General features: G+C 51.0%; 1 protein-coding gene across 7 annotated transcripts; it reads left to right on the forward strand.

The window, feature by feature from the left end:
* The first annotated feature begins 241 nt into the window (after positions 1–241).
* On the forward strand, positions 242–23,399 carry BAG3 (BAG cochaperone 3). Of its 7 annotated transcripts, none has more exons than XM_027112769.1 (6): positions 242–347; positions 471–1,299; positions 14,923–15,024; positions 16,460–16,786; positions 18,163–18,567; positions 22,025–23,399. In XM_027112769.1, exons 2-6 carry the CDS (start codon positions 1,114–1,116, stop codon positions 22,838–22,840), a joined length of 1,836 nt encoding a protein of 611 aa, XP_026968570.1. In that variant the 5' UTR covers positions 242–347; positions 471–1,113; the 3' UTR covers positions 22,841–23,399. The 7 variants fall into 7 exon arrangements, with proteins under 7 accessions (XP_026968570.1, XP_026968574.1, XP_026968572.1 ...); XM_027112771.1 differs by having other exon boundaries at positions 262–336; XM_027112775.1 differs by lacking the exon at positions 242–347 and adding an exon at positions 9,380–9,523 and having other exon boundaries at positions 1,200–1,299; positions 14,785–15,024.
* Positions 23,400–24,844: the final 1,445 nt, after the last annotated feature.

Genomic DNA, 24,844 nt, shown 5'->3' on the forward strand with positions numbered 1-24,844 from the left:
TTAACCAAACAAAATTTTTTCCTGATTTGAATTCTCCCCTACTTTCCAAATGAAGGTCAAATTAAGATAGCAAGAACCAACTTCCACCATAAAAAAGACCCAAACCCAAAAGAATTTTTTTTTTTCTTTAAAGTTGTTCAATACAATGATAGCTTCTACATTTGAGATTTGAGGTTCGGGAGCATAAAACCATGCGCTGATGCAATCTTTCTTTAGGTTTCGAAAGAAAGGCAGGTGAGTTTCCATTTGTACTTCCATTTTCTCCCTGGCTTGGTGATGGTGTTGGATCAACATTCCAGAGCTCCTTCCGGACAGCCCTTAAGCCTATGGAAAAAAGTGATTAAAACGTATCTGAGGGACGCCAATATCCTGGAGTATCAGTATATGGGGATGCAAAGGGGAGGTGGGACAGACTCGAGTTTAAATCCAGCGACTTTAAAGGTTAACGATGACTTTGTTTTTATACGAAGGAGCCAGTCCCGGGAACACCCACGCGGCTCGAAGAAGAGGGAACGAGTCTGAAAACCGAAACCGGCCCAGGACACACAGACGATGTCCCCGGGGCTCGCTAGTCCTGCCGGCCGGCGGCACGCGGACTCCGCGGATGCACCGGGCCCACCCCAGGGCCATCTCCGCCGGGGTACCCCCGCCGGGGAAGCTGGGGCTGGGGAAGAGGTGGAGGGGTGGAGGAGGGGCGGCCTGGCTGAGGCCACGCCCACGCCCTGCCCACGCCCCGCCCCGCCACGATTATAGCTGATGACTCAGGGCGGAGCTCCACATCCAAGCGGCGCCGCCGCCAACTTATCTGGATGGGACCAGAAGTTTCTAGCCGGCCAGTTGCTACCTCCCTTTATCTCCTCCTTCCCCTTTGGCAGCGAGGAGGCTATTTCCAGACGCTTCCAGCCCTCTCCGGCCACGTCACCCCCTCCTTTAATTCATAAAGGTGCCCAGCGCCGGCTTCCCGGACACGTCGGCGGCGCGCACGACTCTAGCTCCGGTCGCGGCCAGCGAGCGACTCTGCATCTGGAGGTCCGGCACCCCGCGACCCCGTGACCCGGCACCCCGCGATCCGGCACCCCGGCGGCCACCCCTCTGGGCCGACCCCGACCCAGCATGAGCGCTGCCACCCACTCGCCCATGGTGCAGATGGCGTCCGGCAGCGGCGCCGGCGACCGCGACCCCCTGCCCCCTGGCTGGGAAATCAAGATCGACCCGCAGACCGGCTGGCCCTTCTTCGTGGACCACAATAGCCGTACCACGACGTGGAACGACCCGCGTGTGCCCCCCGAGGTCCCCAAGGTGAGCAGGGCCCGCGCCGCAGGCCGCCGGGTCAGCGGCCCCCCCTCGACGGCCAGCGGTCGGCACAGGGCCGTAGGGGGCGGCTGGACTGGGCCGGGCTGCGGAGACGCGAGGCGCCAGGTGCCCGCCGGCCGTAGCCCGCCTGAGCTGGTGCCCCGGAGGTCAATGAAGGCCACCTGGGACGCACGGACCCCCCAGAAGGATACCAGCTCTCAGGGGGTCGGCCTGCTGCCCCCCCAACGAGCCCCCTCCCATGGCCGGCGTCGGGGCGGGGGGGAGGTCCCGGAGAGGACTGTCCTCCCTGGGTCGCGTTTGGTTTCCGGGGGTCGGGCGGGAAGTGGGACCCGCGCGGTGGCGCCGGGTCCGGTCCACCGGCTCGATTCGAGGGGCCGTGGGCCAGGAGACGAGGGGAGGCCGGCCTGGTCAGCATCGGAGGCCCGGGCCAGGCCCCGCCGCGGCCTCCGCCCGGCTCCAGGACCGAGATCCTGGTTTCACCCTGCTGACCGTACTTTGGCGGACGCCGGGGGTCCATTGGCAAGCTGGGGTGGGGGTCTTTTAGGGTCTGTTAGGAATTTTACCCCCTAAAGTTCCTGAATTCGATTGAAGGTGTCTTGACTTCACCCTCCCATCTCAGGCACAGAGTGACTCAGGAGACTGGATGTAAATTCATTCCTTTTTTTTTCCCCATTCTGTATTTGAAATTAAAATTGTATTATTGGTTGAAACTGTTTTCACTAAGAATATATTCTAGTATGACTTGTTAAAAACAAGATGCTGTTCTTCCAGGCAGTTTCTAAACTAAAGATGTGGGACTGTCTCCTAGTTGGCTATTGCCTTAGACATTGCCTCACACTGGCAAGAAAGAGACTTTTTTTTTTTTTAAATGGCAATACATTCCCTTCCTTGTTATGTTACTAAAATACCTAGGATTTGTTTCTAATACACAAATAACTGTGTAGTAATACTTTTGTATTAGAAGGATGCCTCATTTACATATATGCAGGGATATATACTACTTAATCCTTAGAAGCATGAAAATTTGAAAATAGGAGCTTGGAATGAGTCTGTTAACTTAAAAAATTATAACTAATCGTACTACTCTTGTAATTTTCTATAAATTTGAACTTTTTCAAAATATAAAGCTTGACAAAAAGAAATATACTTAAAGTGTAGTGTTACATTGTCTGGGCAAAATAAAAATAAAAGTCATAGAGAGTTAAGTTATTTTGAAGATTTAAAAATTCACAAAATTAAAAATGCTTTATAAATCATTATTTTAGAAGAAAGATCTGTGTTATCCACCTTCATTTTTATGCAGTTTTTTTCTTAAAAATATTTATAAGACTGGTGCCCAACAGTGAGACATTGTAAATTCAGAAGCTTACATTTATAAGAAATTAATTGTATATTTATTTCTGAAAATTAGTACCAGAGGCTATAATTAGCTGGGATGGGCGTAACCATATATACTTTTTTGCTTGTCTGTTCGGCCCATTATTGAGTGAAACTGATGCTCATTTCAAACCAGCTCTGTTACTGCAGCCTGCAAGGATGTAGATCTTTACTGTGGGCAAAAAAACACAAAAAACAAAAAAAAAGTATCATTTTGAGGCTTCCTTCCTATAGAGACAGGGACAGTCGGAATCCGCTGGCATCCTTGGTGGTGAGCGAAGATCAGGTTTGGACACATCCACTGTGAGTGCAGGGTTAAGTCCCGCCTTGCTGGCGCTTTGTTTCCAACATGAAACTCACTCAGCACGTTGAGATCTTCGTGCATCTATCTGTACAGTGGATGGGTTAGGCTGTGGTTTTATAAACTTTTTCAAGGGGGAAGAAAACAGGTTGAGTTACTATTATTGTTCTCGACAAGTAGAAAATGCAAGCTACTAAATCAGAAGTCTGATGCTGGAAAAGTTGATTTGAAAATTTAACAGTCAGAATTTTAAAGTGGAAAAAGGTCCTTAAAGACCTTTTACCCCAGCCTCTATTTTTCTGAGAAAGAAACCCAGAGAGGGGCTTCCCTGGTGGCACAGTGGTTAAGAATCCGCCTGCCACTGCAGGGGACGCGGGTTTGAGCCCTGGTCCAGGAAGATCCCACACGCCTTGGAGCAGCTAAGCCCGTGCGCCACAACTACTGAACCTGGGCTCTAGAGCCCGTGAGCCACAACTACGGAGCCCACATAATAAATAAATTTATAAAAAAACACACAAAACACAACCCAGAGAGTTCAAGTGTGTTTCCAAAGGCCACTCAGCTAGTACCAAGAGCAAAGAGAGAACTACACTGAAAAGTCGATAAGAGGCAGTGTATCTGTTCAGAGGAAGGTAGAAGTGTCTTAAATTTTTACGAAACTATGAAGCGTGCAGGCTGGAATACTTGATAATTTTTGTGTCCTCCCAACCATCAAGTATTGGGTGGCTGACTTCTGTTCTGTGACTACTTAGATGGTGATGGCTGGATGTGATCAACTCAAGAAAAGAGCTCTCTTTACCAAATTAATTACTTGAGATTTCTCAGCACGGTACCAAAACATAGGGAGAAAACTAACATTCAGTTCATTAGCTCTGGGCTACATTGCTTTCAAGACTGTGCTTTGATATACACAGAACATCTGTGCGACTAATTCAGTTTCACTTATATGAATGACACCTTACTTCAGAGTAAATACAATGGAAAATCCTTCACTGTTACTTTATATTCGAAATTTGGTTTCTTAATGTGGAATGAGAAAAGGGCTCTGGCAGAAAACAAAGGGTGATTTTAGAGGAACTGAGCTAAGAGGACCCTCTGAGCGTCCTTACTTTCAAGAGGAGATGCTGTCAATCAATAAAGAGCTATTCATTGAGCATGAAAAACAGAGAAAGCCCTCTTCTGGAGAAGACAGCTTCTGGGTGTTTACAGTTTAACCATGTAGGTACAGAAATGGCTTTCGCGGAAGGAAGATAAAGATTAGAACTTTGGTTTAGTCTTATCCTCTGTTGTCTTACGGTTGGTCCTCTCTCATTCCCTTGAGGTGGTTAGAGTGACTTTTCATCCCATTTTTACAGAGGCGGCAACTGAAAGCAAGCGTCTTGCCCTTCATTGCAGAGGCAGGACAGCTAGAGGCAAAGGCTTTGGGCTTAATCCAGCTCCACTCTGAGCAACTGAACCTGCAGTCTTCCCGGATATCGATTTTCTGCACACGTGGGCTTCCCACTAATCTCCTGGCAATTTCATACCAGTCCAGGCCCCGTCTCTGGCAGAGAGCTTGACGTCCACTTTGGAATCAGGGGATGTGCAGTTTCTGTGCAGCCACTCCTCCAGGCTCTCTTGCTACATAAACAGAGGCCAGATAGTTTGGAGTGTGGCGCTGTGCTGCTCCCTCGCAATCCTTCCTGCGACCAGAGCGAGACCCTCCTCCCTGGAGGAGCAGGGCTGTTCTAGCTCTGCCGGTCTTGGAGGTCCCCGGCACGGATTCCCAAGCCTGGCAGTCTCCAGGGAAGCCTTTTAAGAACACACGTTGCCAGCTGGGTACCCCCTTGTTCAATCCGAGTTGCTCAGGGTAGGGCCCAGAAATCTGTATGTCAGAAAAGCTTCCCTCTTGGTTCTTGGTTCCGGCAGTCTGGCATTTGGGAGCCACCGAAGGACAATGATCCCACTTCTTAGGGGGGCGGGGGAGCTGTGACTTCACGTGCGCCTGCGTAGGCCTTGGCATCCTCAAGGGGCCTGCTCAACATCTAACCTGCAGAGCCATCACCGGGGCCTCCCTTCCTTCGTGGTGAAACTCACCCGGTGCGTGGCTTCTGGGAACGAACATAGGGGTGGCATGGGGAGGGGTGGAGCCGGGTGGGGTGCCAGTGCCGGGTGTGGGGAGGTGGTCCCGAGACCCTCCTGAACCCCAGGAAGAAGCAAGCCAGAGTCTCTCCCTCTTGTCTTCCGCTGCCGGCAGAATCTCACCACAGTAATTTGACAGATTATCCTCAGGCTCTGTGCGAGACAGGAGCATCCTTTCAGAGGAAATCGGAAATGTTTTGAATGTCGACTGAAGTAGAGCCCCATTTCTTCCCCTTAATGTTCAGCGGAGCTTCCTGAATTTTCTTAAAGATGAGATCACCTTGTTCTTTGCAGATTGACTGCAAGCTCCTGTGCCTCTTAGAATTGGAACACAGTCAGGAAATGAGCGGCCATTCTCTCCTTTGTATCTCCAGCAAGTTGCAGTTACTCTGGAGCCCATTTCTTTATGACTGATGAATAGTGATTTGCTGGGGGTGCATAAAGGACATGGCCAGATGCCTTATGAGTCCAGCTCATCCGGGACCTTCATTTTCCCTCTAAAGAACAGTCTGTGTTTGGCTTATGCAAGAACTGAGCAAAACTTGTCTCCTGTTTTGTGGAGTGTATTTACCCTTTACAAGGGTAGAGTCAGTGCCTGGGAACCGTGGCAGCGTTTGACGTTAGCCAGGGCCGGGAAGGCTTGGTTGTTTGTTGCTGTTGGGCTGCCTGTGAGTCAGAAGGCTTCATACCACCCATGAGGCTTGATTAGCACTGTCCTCGTTTCTGGAATGACACACAGTTGCCTTATATAAACCACTCTGCATGTCTGTTACTTCCTATTGACATTTTAAAATGATCTGGTATTTTTCATAAAAATTAAGAAACCGTGCGTAGCCCAAACCTACTCTTTCTCCTTCCTAGTTTTGCTGTTTTCATGTTGCTCTTACATATTTAAGACACCTTATATAGAAAAACGGGGAGCAGGAGACAAAGGCCTTGCTTATTAGGAACCTCCGAGGACCCTCTAGTGCTGATGGACACCGAGCAGACCTCTCTCCTACCTGACTGAGGAATTCTCCAGCCCCTCCCGGCTCCCCATTGCTCGGGAATCAAGTCTACACACCCTTTTGTGCCTCAGCCCTCAGACTCACAGCTGGACTTTTGAAGCTAGGCTCCGGATCCCCTCCTTCTGCAGATGTGGAAGCTGACCTCTAGCCCTTGTTCGGCGTGTGCAGCTGCGGGAGCTATCTGGTGTCTTAAACTCTTCACATATTTCTACGACGATTTCTCTGGGGGCCTCGGCAGCTTCTCAGCAAGCCAGGCAGCTTGTAAAAGCTTAAGCAGAGAGAATTTCTTCAGGAAGGGATGAGCTATTTTTTTGTCTGTCAACATATTTATAGCTATGTGCCAGACGCAGGTGGGTGCTTTTCCAAACCTCTCTTTAAATCCTCAAAGCAGCTCACTAAGGTGGAAGCTGTCAGGCTCACCTTATGCATGAGGAAACAGACTTGGAGAGAGAGGATGTGCCTGGCCTGTCAGCTGTGACGAAACAGAAAGGCTGTTGTAGCCAGAGGTTTACCACCCCACCCCCACCCCCGCCCCAGGTGACAGACAGGCTTGCCGCTAGTGGACCTGGCTGCTTCTCTATACTCAGTCCTTTATGCTCCGAGCTCGCCAGGCACAGTTCTGCGGATAAACAGCCTTGAGTCCATCTCTTACAGCCGATCAGAAATGTTGGCTCGTTTCCTGAGCCTGGGTCTGAACCTAGAAGATGGCCCCCAGTCTTCACTCATTCATCTCTTCCGACATTTTTGAGCACCTGCTCTCTGTAAGTCATGGTGTTAAAGGCCACACAGAGGACAGTGCTGCCTCCTCCGGTGCCATTTTCCACAAAGCATTTATTCCGTCTCTCCGGTGAAGTAGGCTGTCCCTGCTCTGGACTCCACATTACTTCCATTCTAATCTTTCTTCCAAAAGGCAGCACTTTTCTAGTTTGCCTTGGGGTCACGTCCCTGTGGGCTGGGAGTCCCAGAGGCACAGTCTGCGTCTCTTTCCCCTTTCTGCTTCTCAGAGCCCGGCAGGGTCTACAGGCTCAGTGTGTGAAGGATTCTGCGTGGGGAAGAGTAAAACATGGGCCTGGGCTCCAGAGTGGACAGGCTGGTTGAAGGAAAGCATCCCTTACTGAAGAGTGTGTCGCGGGAAGCCTCCTGTTGGTTCCTAAGCAGTGTTGTCTTCTGCTCCCCAATGTCTCCCGGGAGCCGGTTCCTTTTTATTGAATTTCTGAATGGCCTTTTCTCCACAGGGGACTTTGGTATTGATTCCCTAAATTCATCCTTACGGGTCTGGAGAAGCTCTTTTTTGTCCCCGCCAGTGACACAGCGTCTTGGAGCAGGCCTGCCGGGGAGGCCGGTTGCTGGCAACAGCCAGACGCCACTAAGCCACAGCGGCAGAGAGCAGCCCCGGCGCCACGGAAGGAGCCTCTCTCCAGTTTTTTTGTCCATGAGGCTGGCAGTAAGATCAGACGCTGCAGAGCGAAGCCTCTTATTCACTGTCAATTCTGAAGCGCCCAGGATGGTAGATTGCCTGCTGCCTACATTAGGAGCCTGTAAACAGTGTGCCTCCTGAGTCCCTGCGCAGAGCTGTGTCCCCAGTGATTGAGGCGAGACTTTCCCCTGAAAATGCCTTAGCATCCTTTTGAAGAGCAAACATTTCCTATTTTGAAGTAACTTCCTCAGTTTCTTGAAAATTTAATTTAATTTAAAGTAGAATTGTTGTTCTTTTCAGTTATTTTAAAAATTCTTCTTGGACAAAGAAAGAAAGAAAGAATGAATAGTTTAGAAATGGAAACGGCAGGAAGAAAGGAAAGGACGTGTGTGGCAGAGAAGGCAGCCACATCGCTTTTGCATCTTCCAGATTATCCCATGGACCCTGAGTGTCAGAGCAGGACCCGCTCTCCTGCTGGGCTAGACCTGGGTTCTGTCCCTGCAGAGGCCCCATGCTGGGCTTGTGTGGAGTCTTGGGGCTGTGGTGACTCAGGGGTGCGCCCCGCTCCCGCTGCCCTGCCTCAGCCAGGCAGTGACTCAGCATCGAGCCCTGGCTCCCTGACCGAGACCACACTCGAACTGAATGTTCCAGGTCTGCGCCTCAGCCCAGCTCCAACCGGGCGAAATGAAATGCTTTCCCTCCTGCTGCATTTCACCCCAAGAAAGTGAAGGGTTTGGAGACATTAGCCAATAATTATCACACAGTGTACAGGGGTGGCAGGAATAGTGAAAGGGTTAACGTACCCCCGGCCTTGGCGTCTGACAGACCTGGGTTCTGGTGATCTCAGGTAAATCACTCACCTTCCCCGAGCCTCAGTCTCTCCTGAGAAATGGGCATACACCAGTACCTGTCCAGCAGGGTCGTAAGGATCGGGAAAGTGATGAGCCAGGGCCTGACCTGAGGCATGTGTGTGGTCCGTGGCGACAGTCCCAGTCTTCGCCAAGAAGTCGGAGGGGATTCACAGGCGCTTGGCTTTCCCACAGAGTGGACAGTGCTGGCTGGACGTGGGTCTCTTGGTTCCCAGATGGGTATGAAGTCTCGTTTCCCAAGACAAGGCCTCTTCTTATCGCCCCTGGACCACTTTAGCTGATACTCTCCTTCCACCAGTGTCCAGACACCCTCAGCACCCTTCCCGGGGGTTTCCTGTGTCCCTCGTGGGGGTGGTAGGTGCTGGGCAGTAACTCAGCGTGAGGGCAGATGAAGGCTCTCAGCCAGACCTGCAGCCCACAGCCTCATCAGCCTGTGGACTCACCCCAGATCCCGTGCCCAAGATGGGCCAGCAGAATTGTGTATCCTGTGTTCCGCAGGCGGCGCTGTGTTTACCCTGAATCCCGACTGCTTGAGGCGGGGCTCTCCCTCCAAGTCTCTGCACAGGCCTGAGGACCGACCAGGTGCCCAGTGGTGTTGCGGGGAAACGGAGCCACGTTAAACGAGGGGCTGGCCGTCTGCACAGGTGTACTGGACCCTGCCCTCCTAAGTGGGGGAAATGTCACCGTGGGTGGAAGGAGAGAGGCAGGGGGTTTCTAATTGCCACCACCCTTTTGGGGGAGGGTGGTTGCTGAGGAAGGAATGCTTTGAGAAGCTGCTTAGGGTGGGGGAGGAGTCCCTCCAGCAATCCCCCCAAGACTGCCACCTTCTGTCAGAGTCTCCCCCTGCCGGAGCTGTGGTTGATGAATTTGAGATTTTTTTCTTTTGCAAAACGGTGTTTTGTACAAAATACATGTCCAGTGAAGCCCAGCACCCTGATAACAACAGATGCTTTGCATGGTTGACATCTCACAGATGGAGGAGCCCAGTGACTGAACAGTGTTCTACCTGAGTCTGAGAAAGAACCTTGAGAAACCCATGGAAATGTGTCCATGGGGATGAAGAGGTCTCTTTATCTAAATTCAGACAAGATTTCGCTTCCTAATATGGAAATTTCAGGTACTTTTCCGTTTGTGATTTATGCCTTTAGATTGATCCCTACCCTTTTTTTTTTTTTTTTCCTGAAGAGGAAGTAGGTAGTCTTTAATTTCCCTGAAGCCGTTGAGCTCAGGAGCTGAACCCCAGTGACCGGGGATTCTCTTCCTGGTTCTGCAGTCACTTCCCATGTGACCTTGGGCCACATCTGCTCCATGGTATCCTTGAGGAGGGATCCAGGGGTCCCATGGGGGACTCTGAGCCCCGAGCGCTCTCCCCCGCAGGGGACATACCCAGCTGTGGCCTGGAGACTGCTTATATGCCCTGGGGGGACACACTGAGAATATTAGGGGGACACCAGCAGATGTTCTACTCCCAGACACCAGCCTGGCTTGGCTCTTTCCCCTGGGTCTCAGGGGCATGTGTGCAGGAACCACAGTCACTGCAGGTTGCGTGTTGATTCCCCAGGTGAGTTTGTCTGCAAGGCAGACCCCTTCAGCGCCTGGGGCCTGTTGAAGGGAGAGGGGAGTTTAGGGCTCAGGCCCCTAGAGTTGTTTTTAGCTGTGTTTGCTTCCAGGTTGTGAAACTTTAGATACATTTCTTAGCAGAGAAAGTGTCATCCCTGCTAATTAGCGCTCTTAAGACTCTCAATAAAGGGGCTTCAGACTCCCAACAGGCTCATTACCAACTTGGTGAGATCACTGAAGAATTAAACCCAAATTCACAACTCTGTAAACAATAGGCCCAACCAACTGTTGCTTGGGAAAAAGCTGGGTTTGTCAATAACTATTTGTGGCATGGAGGAACGTAGTTGTATAGGGCATGGGACAGCTCAGAGTTTACAAAGACTTTCTCATGCCTTATTTCACGTAAATCTTGCAAAAAGCCCTGGAAGGCATGGGGATTTTTATAGCTGGGGGAACTGAGTCTTAGTAGCAAGGAGTCCTGTCCGAGGGCACACACCTGGCGAGCAGCAGGGCGGGATTGGAGTCCCGAATGGCAACTTGAAAACGGGCTCATCTCTCTCATTGTAAGCACATCTTTAAAATGTGCTTTTCCCTAGCAGAAGCACATAGGGACACCCATCTGAGTAATCCCAGGATCAACTATACATACTTTTTTTTTTTTTAATTTTTATTGGGGTATAGTTGATTTACAATGTTGTGTTAGTTTCAGGTGTACAGCAACGTGAATGTATTATACATACACATATATCCACTCTTTTTTAGATTCTTTTCCCATATAGGCCAATACACAATATTGAGTAGAGTTCCCTGTGCTATGCAGTAGGTCCTTATTAGCTATCTATTTTATATATAGTAGTGGGTATGTGTCAATCCCAATCTTCCAATTTATCCCTCCCCCATCCCTTACCTCCTGGTACCATAAGTTTATTTTCTACATCTGTAACTCTTTGTAGATAAGTATACATACTTTAATAACAGGGCATATCAGTTAAAACCTCCAAGCACCTGGGACTACGTTGCTTACAGCACAGACTCTTGTCTCACTAGGAGTGCTGTAAACAGACTTTGGTGGATGTGGACGTTACTTATTATGCAGAATATGCCCAAAGTCCATTACATGCCCCAAACAGGGCTGGGGGCAGTGGAAGAGACCCTTTACCACATTCCAGTGGGAACTTTGAGTTCGGCTGTGGGGATGTAGATATCTCTCTATATATCACATTGGCAATACCTTATTTCATGTCTGTGGCCTGTAATACCAAATGGAAAGTTTTGGTGGGATGTTGAAGCTCAGGTCTCTATGTGTGCTTTAGAAGGAAGTTTTTCTTTTGTTTTGCTTCCTGCCTGAAAGAGGCAAGCCAAGCCACTTTATTTTATTTATTTATTTTTTTGCGGTACGCGGGCCTCTCACTGTTGTGGCCTCTCCCGCTGCGGAGCACAGGCTCCAGACGCGCAGGCTCAGCGGCCATGGCTCACAGGCCCAGCCGCTCGGCGGCATGTGGGATCCTCCCGGACCGGGGCACAAACCCGCGTCCCCTGCATCGGCAGGCGGACTCTCAACCACTGCGCCACCAGGGAAGCCCCAAGCCACTTTATTTTGATCCACGTCCTCGCTAAATGGGGAGTCCCAGGATTCTTATTGCCCGCCATCTTTTTTTCCTTGTTTTAGGAGTTCTGAAGTGTCTTTAGTAAAAGTCGCTGCCTGGCAGGCGTGAGACTCTTCTGGCCTAAAAACCCAGTTGATAGAATCAGTGCCCTACTTAGGACTCCAGGCTGTTGAGGCGGAGGTGCTGCAGGGCAGCCCTCAGAGTGGCCTTTGTCGCTGTTCCCCTTCATTCAGACTGTGGTCTGTAGGTGTCGAGCCCCCGTTTGAAAGAGCGCTGTACCGTGGAGCTGGGGTCAGGGCTCACAGGGGCGCCGCCGTTTCCAGGGTTTATGGTTCCGCCCTGCTTTTAAGGTGCAAGGTCAGCGGCTTCCTCCTCTTCACTTGGTTCATACAACTTTGGAGCACCTTGAATTCCAGAGAGTTCTAATGTGATTTAACTGGGTGCAGTCAAGAGTGGTCATTTTTAGATTTCCGCCACGTCAGCTTTTCCTTGTTTTTGAGCTTTATGTAGGTGTTTAGAGCTAGAAGAGATCTTGGAATCAGAGGTCACGGAGAACGTCAGGGCTGCAAGGAACCTCCTTTAGGTCAGTGCTCCCAGTGCCGTGGGGGCTGGACTTGCCCACACACCTCCTGAGTCAGGCTTTGTTGGGGTCTGAACGTAGCGTCTGCACCGTTTTGCGTTTCCTGGGCGCTCCGGACGCCCCCTAGAGTCTGAGGACCACTGCTTTACAGAACATCTGGGCCTCCCCTTCATTTCGCAGCTGAGGAAACTAAGGCCCAGGGAGGGGATGTGAGTTGCTTGCGTAGCACACAGATTTCAGAGCAGAGTCAGCTTTAGGACCAAGCGCAGCCTCTTTCCAAGTCTCCTAGCTGTCCCCTAAGCACCCACATTGTTACTAAAACTCAGTAGTGAAGTTCAGCTGTGCTCTTAAGCAAACAAGACCTGTGTGAGCCACGGGCTCATCCAAGCCCAGAACCTGGCCCCAGGCTTGTCTAGTAATAGTACCTTGAACTCGATAGGGCAGACTTTGGCTCACCTGAGGTAGTTTTCCCTGCTTTTTTATCCCGGCCTTCCCATGGAGTTGTTTGGCACCCGCAGGGGATTTTAATGCAACGCACAAAGAAGAAGCTTGAACCAGTGCATTTCATAAATTAATGCAGTGAGATAAGCAGTGGAAGTCAGGCTCTCATTTCCTAATTGGATTTCATGTGTCTGTATTCCTGATGGCTCTGCCCACAGATAAGGATAATGAGCTGAGCTGATTGGAAAACGCTTCCTGTAATGCCGTCACTGCTCCTTAGGGAGCTTAGGCAGGTGGTGATGAGGAAGCAGGGCTGGCCGTCATCTGCGTGGTGACTGTGATGGCACCCCGTCCCTATCACGGGGTCACACAGAAGTGCAACCCCCAGGAGACGGAGTCCCCAGTCCCCAGCAAAGTCAGGGTGGGGCAGGTAGTGCCTTTCCTCTATGAAAGACGCTGGTTGGTATAACCCGTAGGCTTGGGCTTGAACTCGAGGACACTTCTTACGGGACTGAGGAGACATGTTCTAGTCATATTCTAGGAGAATTATAAATATTAAACATTTAAAAAACTTTTTTCTTGGACTTCCCTGGCGGTCCGGTGGTTAATACTCCGCCCTTCCAATGCAGGGGGTGCGGGTTTGATCCTACATGTCGCGTGGCGTGGCCAAAAAAAAAAAAAAAACCAAACTTTTTCCTTGGAAAAAAATTATGTCTTTTTTTTTTTTTTTTTACTAGACTGTGATGAAAACACCACAGAAGGTAGGAAGGGCAATTTAACTCTCTTGGGCAGTGCTTTTTGGTTAGTAAAACTGAAGCATTTGTTGTTGACAGGGCTCTGATGAGAGGAGAGTAGAAACAGAGGTGGTGTCAGCATCTGGTGCAGACCTTGTTATGGGTGGGCGTGTCATTTTCAGTTTAAATTATTCACGTACAAGTGTTAGTTTTCTATTCTGTAGAAGTGAGGTGGTCTTTTTAACTTACCTAAAGCAGTGTTTTCTAAACAAAGCCCCCACCAGAGTGGCAAGGCAGCCCACCTTCTTGCAGAGGCCATCATGAGAGATGTGTGGGTTTTTATCACATGACATAAATGGGTCGTTAATTCACACGGAACCAGGAGTGCAGACCTCAGGACTGTAGGAAAGCAGCCTCCAGGCCTCCCGTAGCCACCCTGCCTTCCAGCTTGGGCCCCTGACACCCCCAGCCCTGCCTGCGGTGACCGCACGCTCCCTCCACTGACCCGGACCACTACTCCCAAGACCAGGTCAGGTATCGCCTCCGCTGTCGCAGCCCCTGGGGCAGGTGGAACTGCTCTCCCGCCCACCTTCCCTTCTTCCTTCCTTTTTCTTCCTTTTTCTTTTTCAGCTGAGGCACAAAATATGCTCAGGGAGATGCATAAAAAGCACAACTCGTGGCAGGCCTGCTCCAGTACCTTCTGGATCCGGGGGCTTCCCCCAGGAGCGGGCAAGCCTCAGCCAGGCCTCTGTATGGCTTCCAGGCCCCGGGAGGGTCTGAGGTGGAGGCCCAGCCAGCAGCTGGCTGTGCGGCGATGCTGGGGGTGGCAGCCCTCACCTGTTCGGTCTGGACAGTGTGGGTGGAATGTGGCAGGGGAGGGGCAGTGTGGGGGTCCCAGGGAAGTGGATGGTGTGAGAGACTTCGACATGGATGTAAACCCGTTTACCACGACCCAGAGAAAGACGGAGAACGTTTCCATCCCCTCCAAAGGCTCCTTCCCAGACGACTCCGTTTTCTCCAGGTGCAGTCACCGTTCTACTCCAGTCACCACCAGTTAACTTCGTCCTTCAGCTTTGATTCCTCTGACACTTTGGGGTCTGAGGAGCATAATCATGGGCCTGTTTAGGGGGGATTCACATGCCTTTTGGCCTTCCCGGCATCACTCTTTTTTGTGTGTGTGTGTGGGGGGGGGGCGTCCCTCTTGACGTGCTCTCGTAAAACCTCACGACAGTCCTATGAAGTGGGTGTTGCTAGCTCATTTTCTAGAAAAGGGGATTAAGGCTCACCGAGGTTAAGAGAATTACCCCAGATGAAAGAACGGTTACTAACAGAGGTAAGAATGAACTTGCATCCTCTCTAGGAAAGCCCCCTCCCACTAGAAAAGCCCAGGCAGTCCCCCATCCGCAGGGCCTCCTGTGCTTTCCAGGTAGTTTTGCTTCCTGTTTGTTTCATGCAGCCCCCAGTTGGCAGGGATCGTGCCTTGCTGGTTTGGTGATCCCACGGTACCAAGCAACTCGGGAGCAGGACGTTGACCAGGGGCCAGTCAGCGGATGAGGGCCGCTGGCTGCTCAGCTCTGCTTTTGTGCGTGGCCAGGAGGAAGCCCGCAGAGACGATGCCCTGGCACTCGTCCAGGCCCCTGCTCCAGGCTGGAAGGAAGGTGCCCAGTGCGTGGAGAAAATGCCCGGACGGCCTGTTGTGAGTCAGCTCCGAGCAGCACGGCGTTTCTTCGGTCCCTCTTGCTGCCTCCCTGTTGGTGTCCCTCTCATGGCAGGAATTTGGTTCTGAATGTGAGGCCTGGACCCACTCCCTGCTCTTGGGTGACCTGAGTTAAGCAGGCTAAAATAATGCCGCTGCCCTGAGCACGTGGGTATTCTAATCTGAGAGTGCCTGTCTGCTGGCGTCCCCAAGGACATGGCAACACCCTTGCCTCTCCTTCGTGCTGGAGGCCCTCTGGGGCGGGGCTCGGCAGGAGGCAAGCAGTTCATGGGTCTGAAAGGGCTAAGTTCCAGGGTCAGCCCTCGGCTTTCCCCACTTGTGACCAGTCTCGCCCCACTGGGAGTTACACCCTGAAGCTCCTAGAGCCTCAGCTCTTGGCGTTCGTCTGCAGTTCAGAGGGCTGCCTCGTGAGGAAGGATCATGCTCCTTCGTAATAGTTGACCCACTCGGGTGTGTGTCAGCGGCACAAATCCTCAGCCCCCTCCTCCGTAAGAGGACCCTCTAGTGCTCAGGAGGTCGTCAGGACCGGAAGCCGTGGGGGTCCCTGGTTTCAGTTGCCCAGCCTCTGCTTGGGGAGAAGTGACATTGCCCGGCGAGTGACGGGCCAGCCTTGTTGTCTGAAACAAGATCTTTCTCTGTGGTACATCTGGAACTTGGCCTTCTCAAGGGTCCCAAAATAGCCGGGCCGCTGAAGGGAGAGCTTCGTGAGAGGACGTGAGAGAGACCCAGCCGCTCCTCGCCAAGCAAGCTTTGTTGGCATCACAGGACCAGCACAATTAATCCCCGGGTTTTGTTCTCATCCTGTGCTGCTTCTGCATTCCTTGTGTATCTCCCTTTCTCGCAGCTTGTTCTGAAAATATTCCTGAGGAGGCAGCGTCCTGCTGCCGCCCCTTCTCGGCAGACTTCCAGGCTGTGGCCTGCGTTGGGGTCCAGCACGAGTCTGTATCGCTAGGAGACATGAGGACCTTTTAGAAAGCAGAGAAGCTGGCTGTGGCTTAGGGAGCTGGAATTGAATGCTCCTCGCACCTTCTGATCTGGGTCTGAAGATTTGGGAGGCGGTCAGTGACTCACCTATATGCACTGCCGCCGTGTCACCCAGCAAAGAAACCTGTCTTACCAGTTTGGGAAACTGGGACTTCTCTTATGCTCAACAGTTACCTTGGCTCCCCTGCTTCCTCTGGATGCTTCTGATTCTTAAACTGCTGCCCATACAGCGGCTTCAGTAGGGAGGGGGCGTCTGGAAGAAGTGGGGGGTCAGGGGAGGCACCCACACTCTGTGTGCTCAGCTGCCCTGGCTGGCACTGTGGGACCCAGGGTCACTCTGGAAGGTCGGAGTGCTCGGCGCCATGCTTGCCCCTGTTCAGGGCTGTCTCCTTCCCAGTTTCTAACAGGTCTGTGTTTCTCTTTATTTTAGGAAACCGCATCCTCTGCAAACGGGCCTTCGAGGGAGGGCTCCAGGCCGCTGCCCACGAGGGAAGGCCACGTTGTGTACCCCCGGCTCCGGCCAGGCTACATTCCCATCCCCGTCCTCCACGACGGTGCCCAGAGCCGGCAGCCACATCCTGTCTTCGCCTACCCCCAGCCTGGGACGCAGCGCTTCCAAACCGAGGTAGCCCCAGCGGCCCCGCAGAGGCCCCAGTCACCTCTGCGGGGAGTGGCGGAAGCCACCCAGCCAGATAAACAGTGCGGACAGGCGGTAGCGGCTGCGGCAGCCCAGCCCCCAGCCTCCCATGGACCTGAGGTAAGGAGAGGCTTGGCTCGCGGGCCTGTGGGGTGCGACCCGGGGGTGCCGGGTTTTGTGCTTCCTAGGCTGCCCCAGACCCTGATGCGGTGCCCAGGGCAACGCCTGGTGAGATGCGGGGCATCTGGGCCTGGCCCGCAGCGTCAGAGGTCACCCAGCAAAGATCGCTTACAAGACAGCCCAGCGTCCCCCCAGCGTTTCACAGGTTGGTTTTTCAGGTGGGCAGGGATCATGGTTTATTTTGGTAGTTAAGGAATTGGGGCTCAGAAGGGTAAACAGCTTGGTCCACAATCACAAAGTTGGAAGTGGTGTCACTGGGACTGGAAGCCTGGCCTTCTGGCTCCTCACGTACACCCACCGAGCTTTCTGTATCAGAAATACAGAGATACTCTGTGTTATTTCATTCAGTTCAGTGTTCACAGGTAAGTATTAACTGCTTGGAGCTGTACTGACGTGAAAATGAGACCACGTACCTGCCCTTACAGTGTCCACAGTTTCAAAGGAAATGTAAAATGAGGAGTCAGGAAGGCAGCTGCTTTTCAGGTTTTAAGTCTGAAGCCGACACTTCTTGCACTAATGTCTAAAGAATAGTTCTTAATCCAGTTCTTAGCGGAGATTTGAAGGCCAGTGGACCCCAGTAGGAATCCTGAGCCGTAAGCCCTCTGGCTTTTGCAGTCTGCACAGCATCCCATCGTGTGTCTCCTGCACTGCTCTTGAGCACAAATGCTTGCTCCGGGGATGAAAAATCACAGGAGGCTCTTTTCCCTTCCTTGGAGAAGCGGTACTTGAATTTGTAATGTTTTTGTTGTAAAAATCAAAAGTGACACATCAGTCAGAGAAACCTGAAGAAATTTAAGCTAGCAGGGCCTGTAGAAGCCAGCTGCGGAAACACCCTTCTGATTTTCTAGAACAGAAAGTAGGTGGCCGGGAAGGGAAAGGGGCCTGGCCTGCCTCGGTCCACACAGGGGACACAGTTCCCAGTGCCGAGCTGAGTTCTCTGTGGATAAGCAGGAAGAGAGTTACGGAAAGAGGAAATGCAGTGATAACAATAAATAAAATGTAGCGAGCGCTTCCTGTGTGTGGCACTGGGGCTGGGACACACGCACAGATTATTTTACCGAATTGTCAGGTCAGCCCAGTGACTGGGCTGGGGGTTAAACACGGCTCCTAAAGCTATTGAGCTGTTAAGAGTTTGAGCCCAGGCCTCTCGACTCCTGAGCTCCCGGTCTTAACACTACATGTTGAAAATGGAAAGGCTTACAGACGGGAGGTCATGTTAAACCTGCTGCCCAGAGCAGGCGCGTGACGGGGACAGAGTCGGAGGGCCAGACAGCGGTGGCTCACGGGGCTGTGTATCCACCCTTTGCGTCTTGCAGCGATCCCAGTCTCCGGCTGCCTCGGACTGCTCATCCTCGTCCTCCTCGGCCAGCCTGCCCTCCACCTCTGGCAGGAGCAGCCTGGGCAGTCACCAGCTCCCCCGGGGCTACATCTCCATCCCTGTGATACATGAGCAGAATGTCACCCGGCCGGCAGCCCAGCCCTCCTTCCACCAAGCCCAGAAGACCCACTACCCAGCTCAGCAGGGCGAATACCAGACCCACCAGCCTGTGTACCACAAGATCCAGGGAGATGACTGGGAGCCCCGGACCGTGTGGGCAGCACCCCCGTTCCGGTCACCCGTCCGGGGTGCGTCCAGCCGGGAGGGCTCTCCAGCCAGAAGCAGCACGCCGGTGCACACCCCGCCGTCCGTCCGCGTGCAAACCGTGGTCGACAGGCCTCAGGTATGGGAGTCGGTGTCGGCAGACTAGCTGGGGCAGCATCTCTCCAGGGCCTGAGGAGCTCTGTGCAGGTGCCCTGGGTCCCCCCACCCCACCCCGCCCCACCAGCCCCTCCTGGTTTACGCATGTAACTGGGGGGGAGAGCGAGATCCTGAAAACGGCTGGTCATCAGCAGAAATGCAGGCGAGGGCTGTGAACCTCCAGTGCTTTCTACAGCTTTTGCTCATTTTTCGCTGCAGCTGCCTCAGGGGCAGAGCTCCAGCCACCACCGTGGGCAACGGCGGGCAGAACACAGCGTCACAAACCTGTGGGGGGGGCCCAGGTGTCTCAGTGCCCACCATACCCTTGCAGTGCCCTGCAGCCCCTCCACACCCCACCCTCAGCCTCGTCTCCTGCCTCACTCACACCCCTTCCTGCACTCTGCAGGCCCTTCACTCTGTTGTCTCCTCTTTTGTGCCTTTGCTTGTGCTGGACCCACTTCCTGACATGCCTTCACAATCCAAGTTGTCCCCATCCTCCAGGGGACAAGCCAGTTGCCACTTCCACGAAGCCTCCTCATCTTTCCCACGGTGCCTAGTATGAGTCCCTTACAGTTCAGCTCTGATTATTCTGTGCATTTATTTCAAAAGTGTTCATCCACTCTCTTCAGCTCTGCTCTGACCTTGGCCACAGGGAGCATGTCTTACTCCTTTCTCCTCCTTTGCGGTAGAGGACCACGTTCCCTGGCCGATGCCTGGCTGGCTGGGCGGATGGGAAGCCTTCCTTCCTGCCTGGTGAAAGTTACAGGCAGGGCCCACTTATCCTTCAGTAGAGATGTGCAGGCACTGGTTCCTGGGGGAGGAAGTCTTCTAGTTTTAGCCGAAGAACACTCGGCAGCCGGGGCCGCTCAGCTGCTGAGTGAATTCTCGGCCACAGTTTTTATTTTTTATTGTTATTTAAATATTTATTTATTTTTTCAACATTGTGGAAGTGCCTTTACATTTATTTATTTATTTTTGGCTACGTTGGGCCTTCCTTGCTGCGTGCAGGCTTTCTCTAGTTGCGGCGAGCGGGAGCTACTCTTCCTTGCGGTGCGCGGGCTTCTCACTGCGGTGGCTTCTCTTGTTGCGGAGCACGGGGTCTAGGCACATGGGCTTCAGTAGCTGTGGTGCGTGGGCTCAGTAGTTGTGGCTCGCGGGCTCTAGATCGCAGGCTCAGTAGTTGTGGCGCACGGGCTTCGTTGCTCTGTGGCACGTGGGATCTTCCCGGACCAGGGCTCGAACCCACGTCCTCTGCATTGGCAGGCGGATTCTTAACCACTACGCCACCAGGGAAGTCCCTTGGTCACAGTTTTTAAAAGGAGAGTGCTCTGTAAACAAATGCAGGGCATCTTCTTACTACAGATGGTGACACTGTTCAGGGCCCTCAAACAGAACACCTCCTTTTATGGTTTTTTTGTTTGTTTGTTTTTTTGCTTTTTTATTTGGAAATGATTTCAACCTTACAGAAGAGAAGTCCAGTATATATGAAGGTCATGAAAGCAAAGATTCACCCATATTTACTGTTAACATTTTGCTACATTTGCTTTGTCATCTTTTCCTCTCTCCATATATTATCTGTATTTTTTGTTTGAGGTTTAGTTGTAAATATCATGTCCAGTACCCCTAAATATGTCAGCAGATATTTTCCTAAGAGAGCGACCTTCTCATTCATACCCACAGTAGAATTATCAGATGCAGGAAGTTTAACGTCCTTAAAACATTGTTGTCTCATACGCAGTCCCTTCTCAGATCTCCTTTACAGCAATTTCCTCCTGTTTCAGGATCTAATGTAGGATCATGAGCACTGCACGCAGGTGTCGTTTGCCTTTAGTCTCCTTTAATCTGGAAAACACGTTCTCAGTCTTTCTCTGCTTTCATGACCTTGACATTTTTGAAGAGTACAAGCCATAGGGCACCCCCTCTTAAGTGTTTCCAAAGTCACTTACTCAGCCATTGTTTTAAAACCCAAGAAGAGGCGTGTGGCTGGTTCATGAGTGCTAAGGGCCAAAGTTAAGCATTTCTGGTTGGCAGAAGAGATTTGATGGAAAAGGAGGCTACTGGTGTTCAAACAAAACAGCCAAGCGTCCATCAGATCCTTACTCAGACTCAGTAATCCTTTCAAATGGGAAAGAAGTGCCCATTTGCAAAGCTGGAGATGTTTCCTCTCATACCTTTCCCATATTATCAATATTTTCTATAATTGGTGGAACAATATTTAATCCTATTTCCACTTAATCCTGTTTGTTTGTAGTGGCCTCCCTTTTATAGCTTGTCTAGAAATCCCTTTTTAGAGGCTTGCAGAGATTTGACCTAACTGAACCTTATAGTGGGATTTAGTGTTTTTAATATGGAGTACTTTAGAAATAATGTAGTCCAACTCCTATTTCCCAGTTGATAAAATCAGTGTGTGAGATTTTTAAGGGGGTTTTAGATGTTCACTTAAATGCTAGGTGAACCAAGATGTTTCTGTTTCAAGCATAGTTAATTTTTTAAAATATCGCTATAGCTTATAGTCACATTAAAGAGTATCTCAGCCTCTGTAACCAATGTAGTCAGTGCAGAGATTCTGCACTGCTGAATGTTAGCTCTGGCACAGATGTGTCCAGGCAGAATTCTTACTGCATTACCCATCTTCAGCATCTTGCTTATTCTCAAAAAATACATCAGTCTGGGCAGAAACCACAAGGCTGTCATAGCTTGCTTTTTTAAAAAAAAAAAAAAGACGATTATAACTTTTCTGAAACAGGAGATGGGAAGGCCACACCCTGAGCGGAGACTGTCACACAGGGTGATGAAGGGGGCCAAGTGGCCATTACTACTCCCTGGCTCCATCACCTGAAAGTCTGAGTCACCCAGGACTTTGCTTTGAGGTAAAGTAACTCAGCCGTCAGCATGCGTTTTTGGTATTTTCATTTTTGAAAATTATATTGGTTTTCTTTTCATTGCCGTAAGAATACCATCTCCAGAAAAATTCAGTGAGAGATGACAGACCAAGAGACCAAGGTTAACGAACGGAAGCATAACAATGGTTTGGTCACATACATGATGAATATCATATTTTAATTTTGTAACAGGTTTGGCTGACTTTGAAAATCCCTCTTATACTATTAAACTTTAAAAAAGTCATTTCTGGGCTTCCCTGGTGGTGCAGTGGTAGAGAGTTCGCCTGCCGCTGCAGGGGACATGGGTTCGTGCCCCAGTCCGGGAAGATCCCGCATGCCGCAGAACGGCTGGGCCCGTGAGCCACGGCCGCTGGGCCTGCGCATCTGGAGCCTGTGCTCTGCAACGGGAGAGGCCACAGCAGTGAGAGGCCCGCGTACCGCAAAAAAAAAAAAAAAAAAGTCATTTCTGTTTTCTTCTAGTCAGTACTAGCTACAAACGACTGCCTGTGACTCTCAGCCAGGTATTAAAACTATCTCTGTGTCCTTGCCTCTTCTCAGCAACCCGTGACCCATCGAGAACCTTCACCTATTCCCCAACCTGAAAACAAACCAGAAAGCAAGCCAGGCCCAGCTGGACCAGATCTCACTCCTGGACACATCCCGATTCAAGTGATCCGCAAAGAGGTGGATTCTCAACCTGTTTCGCAGAAGCCCCTGCCTCCCTCTGAGAAAGTAGAAGTAAAGGTTCCCTCTGCTCCGGTGCCTTGTCCTCCCAGCCCGGCCCCTTCTGCCATCCCCTCTCCCCCCAAGAACGTGGCTGCAGAAGAGAGAGCAGCCCCCAGCCCTGCCCCTGCAGAAGCCACACCCCCAAAACCAGGAGAAGCTGAGGTACCCCCAAAACATCCAGGTGTGCTGAAAGTAGAAGCCATCTTGGAGAAGGTGCAAGGGCTGGAGCAGGCTGTGGACAACTTTGAAGGCAAGAAGACAGACAAAAAGTACCTGATGATAGAAGAGTATTTGACCAAAGAGCTACTGGCCCTGGATTCGGTAGACCCAGAAGGACGCGCTGATGTCCGCCAGGCCAGGAGAGATGGCGTCAGGAAGGTTCAGACCATCCTGGAAAAACTTGAACAGAAAGCAATAGATGTCCCAGGTCAAGTCCAGGTTTATGAACTCCAGCCCAGCTCCCTTGACACCGATCAGCCACTTCAGGAAATCATGGAGATGGGTGCCGTGACAGCAGACAAGAGCAAGAAAAGTGCTGGAAATGGAGAAGATCCCAGTACTGAAACCCAGCAGCCAGAAGCCAAAGCAGCAGCAGCTCCAAACCCCAGCAGCACGACAGACACAGCTGCAAACCCAGCAGCACCATAGTCTCCACGAAATAAAAAATCAGCCCCAGAGACCGGGAACTGATTGTGTGCTTTAGAGAATTTTAAGTTGCATGCATTTCAGGGCCTTAAAATCAGTTGGTTTTTACTCTTCATAGCTGCTTGGTAGGCAGTAACTTGGGTGGAGGCGAAACACACTAATAAAAGGCCTAAAAGGAGAATGATGCTTTTCCTGTGTATTCATATTCTGTACAAATAAAGAAGTTGCTTGTTACAGAAGTTTAACCCCATAGCTTGCTGTTTTGGAGCCCTCTCTGTATGGGTCCCACATGTTAGTCATGGATGTGAACTGTCTTTCTACAGCTCTGGACTGAAGGAGTTTTTGCGGGGGTAGATGGGGAGTCGATTTCTCATCAGTAAATATGAAACCCATTTTTCAGAAGTGTTGCCATTTTAGTGGGATGATTTTTGTCATCTCATAGCTAAAATACTTAACTTTAGATAGAATAAAATGTGTAAGGAGCCGTAGGAATATCTGTATGTTGGATGACTTTAATGCTACATTTAAAAAAAGGAAAATAAAGTAATAATGTAACTCAAAATGTCTTCTGTGGTTTCTAAATTTTGAAGAGTGGCGGCATCAAGATGATCTTTCACTGGCTTCAGGAAAAATAAACAGACACGTTAGCAGGCCTGCTCTGGGATTCGTAACATCTCTCCTGGCCCGACCCACGAGAAGATGAGTCTTGGTCATTTTTCATTCTCAGGTTGCAGCTGCAACCTGGGAAGACTCAGAGCTGTGAACCCAGGTAATGGGAACGTGCCCATCACACCTCTTCAGATTGCTCCAGCAGAGGTGCATCTCTGCCCACCTGGCCCCAGGCCATCCGCAGGCCTCACTGAAGGGCTGAGTGGGTTCCAAAGTGCACAGTTCCCAGTATTGTCTGAGGCTGGCCCAAGCGTTCCCTGGAGTCCAGCTCACTGGGGGTTGGGCACATGTTCTATGAGAGTCTTGGGGTCATCTTTATCTGACACTCCTCTGAGTCACCAAGCCAGTCCGAGACCAGGTTTATCTTCCCACATTGGGTTCCTCGAAGTCACTGGGGTTAGGAATCAGATGCACTGTGAAGCCACTGGGGGGAAGAAGATTGTTCTAGGCTAAGGTTTTTTAAGGGCTTGGGAAGGACCACCGCCCAGAATGTGGACACGTGCAAGATTTTGTTTTCTTAAGTCCTTTGCCAAATAAACCTGAAATTGAGAAGGAAGAGAAAGATGGGTCTGAGATCTTGGAACTCCAAGGGAGCCCTCTGGCTTAAGAGCCCCTGGGCTGAATTCCTCATGACTGTATTGAGTTTAATATTGGTGCCTGACGATGCTGCACAAAAATACACGCCAGTGTGCTTGCCACTCCCAGCTTCATGAGAAAGGTTGAAGTCATTCTGATGGGAATCGCCAACATCTTTACAGGGTGAACTCATTTGAGGAGTAAAAGCTGACTGCTAACAACACCACCGATTCTAGAAATGCAAATTTGTAAATAGGAGAAAAGCTTACTGGACTATTTCTTAGATGAATCACAGATAAAGAACGTGACCATCTTTTTGGCGACTTGGGCATCTACTCTCAACGGATCTCAACGTTAAGGCTTCTTAAGTGGTTACTGAATTAGGTTGATGTTTTATCACTGAAGATCATCAACAGGTAGCCCTTTAACGTGGTTAGAATGTTTTCAATCATCCAAATTAGATGGTACGTGGATATCAGGCAGGAGTTACCTGACCTGTGTTGGTGGTTCCTGGGCCTTGCATGGCGGCAACCAGCTGGGCATAGGGCTGGCTGCAAGGCTCTTGTTAACGTGCCTGTCCCTGTAGGAGTCAGGGGACATATATCCACTGAGTGTCTCCTAGTGTCAGGGGAGTTCGGCTTATTTAATCATCCCAGTGCTCTTTAAGAGAACATTAAAAAAAGAGAGAACATTATGGGCTTCCATGATGGCGCAGTGGTTGGGAGTCCGCCTGCCAATGCAGGGGACATGGGTTCGTGCCCC

The sequence above is a fragment of the Aethalodelphis obliquidens genome, unplaced genomic scaffold (genome assembly GCF_003676395.1).
Source record: "Aethalodelphis obliquidens isolate GAN/ISIS:26980383/991018 unplaced genomic scaffold, ASM367639v1 scaffold11, whole genome shotgun sequence".
In the NCBI taxonomy this organism is placed as follows: domain Eukaryota; kingdom Metazoa; phylum Chordata; class Mammalia; order Artiodactyla; family Delphinidae; genus Aethalodelphis; species Aethalodelphis obliquidens.

Excerpts from the sequence above, each read along its gene's own strand:
- BAG3 (XM_027112769.1), top strand. The coding sequence starts at position 1,114 with ATGAGCGCTGCCACCCACTCGCCCATGGTGCAGATGGCGTCCGGCAGC. Across the intron at positions 15,025-16,459 it reads AAATGCCCGGACGGCCTGTT|GAAACCGCATCCTCTGCAAA; the intron begins GTGAGTCAGCTC and ends TCTTTATTTTAG. Across the intron at positions 18,568-22,024 it reads CCGTGGTCGACAGGCCTCAG|CAACCCGTGACCCATCGAGA; the intron begins GTATGGGAGTCG and ends GCCTCTTCTCAG.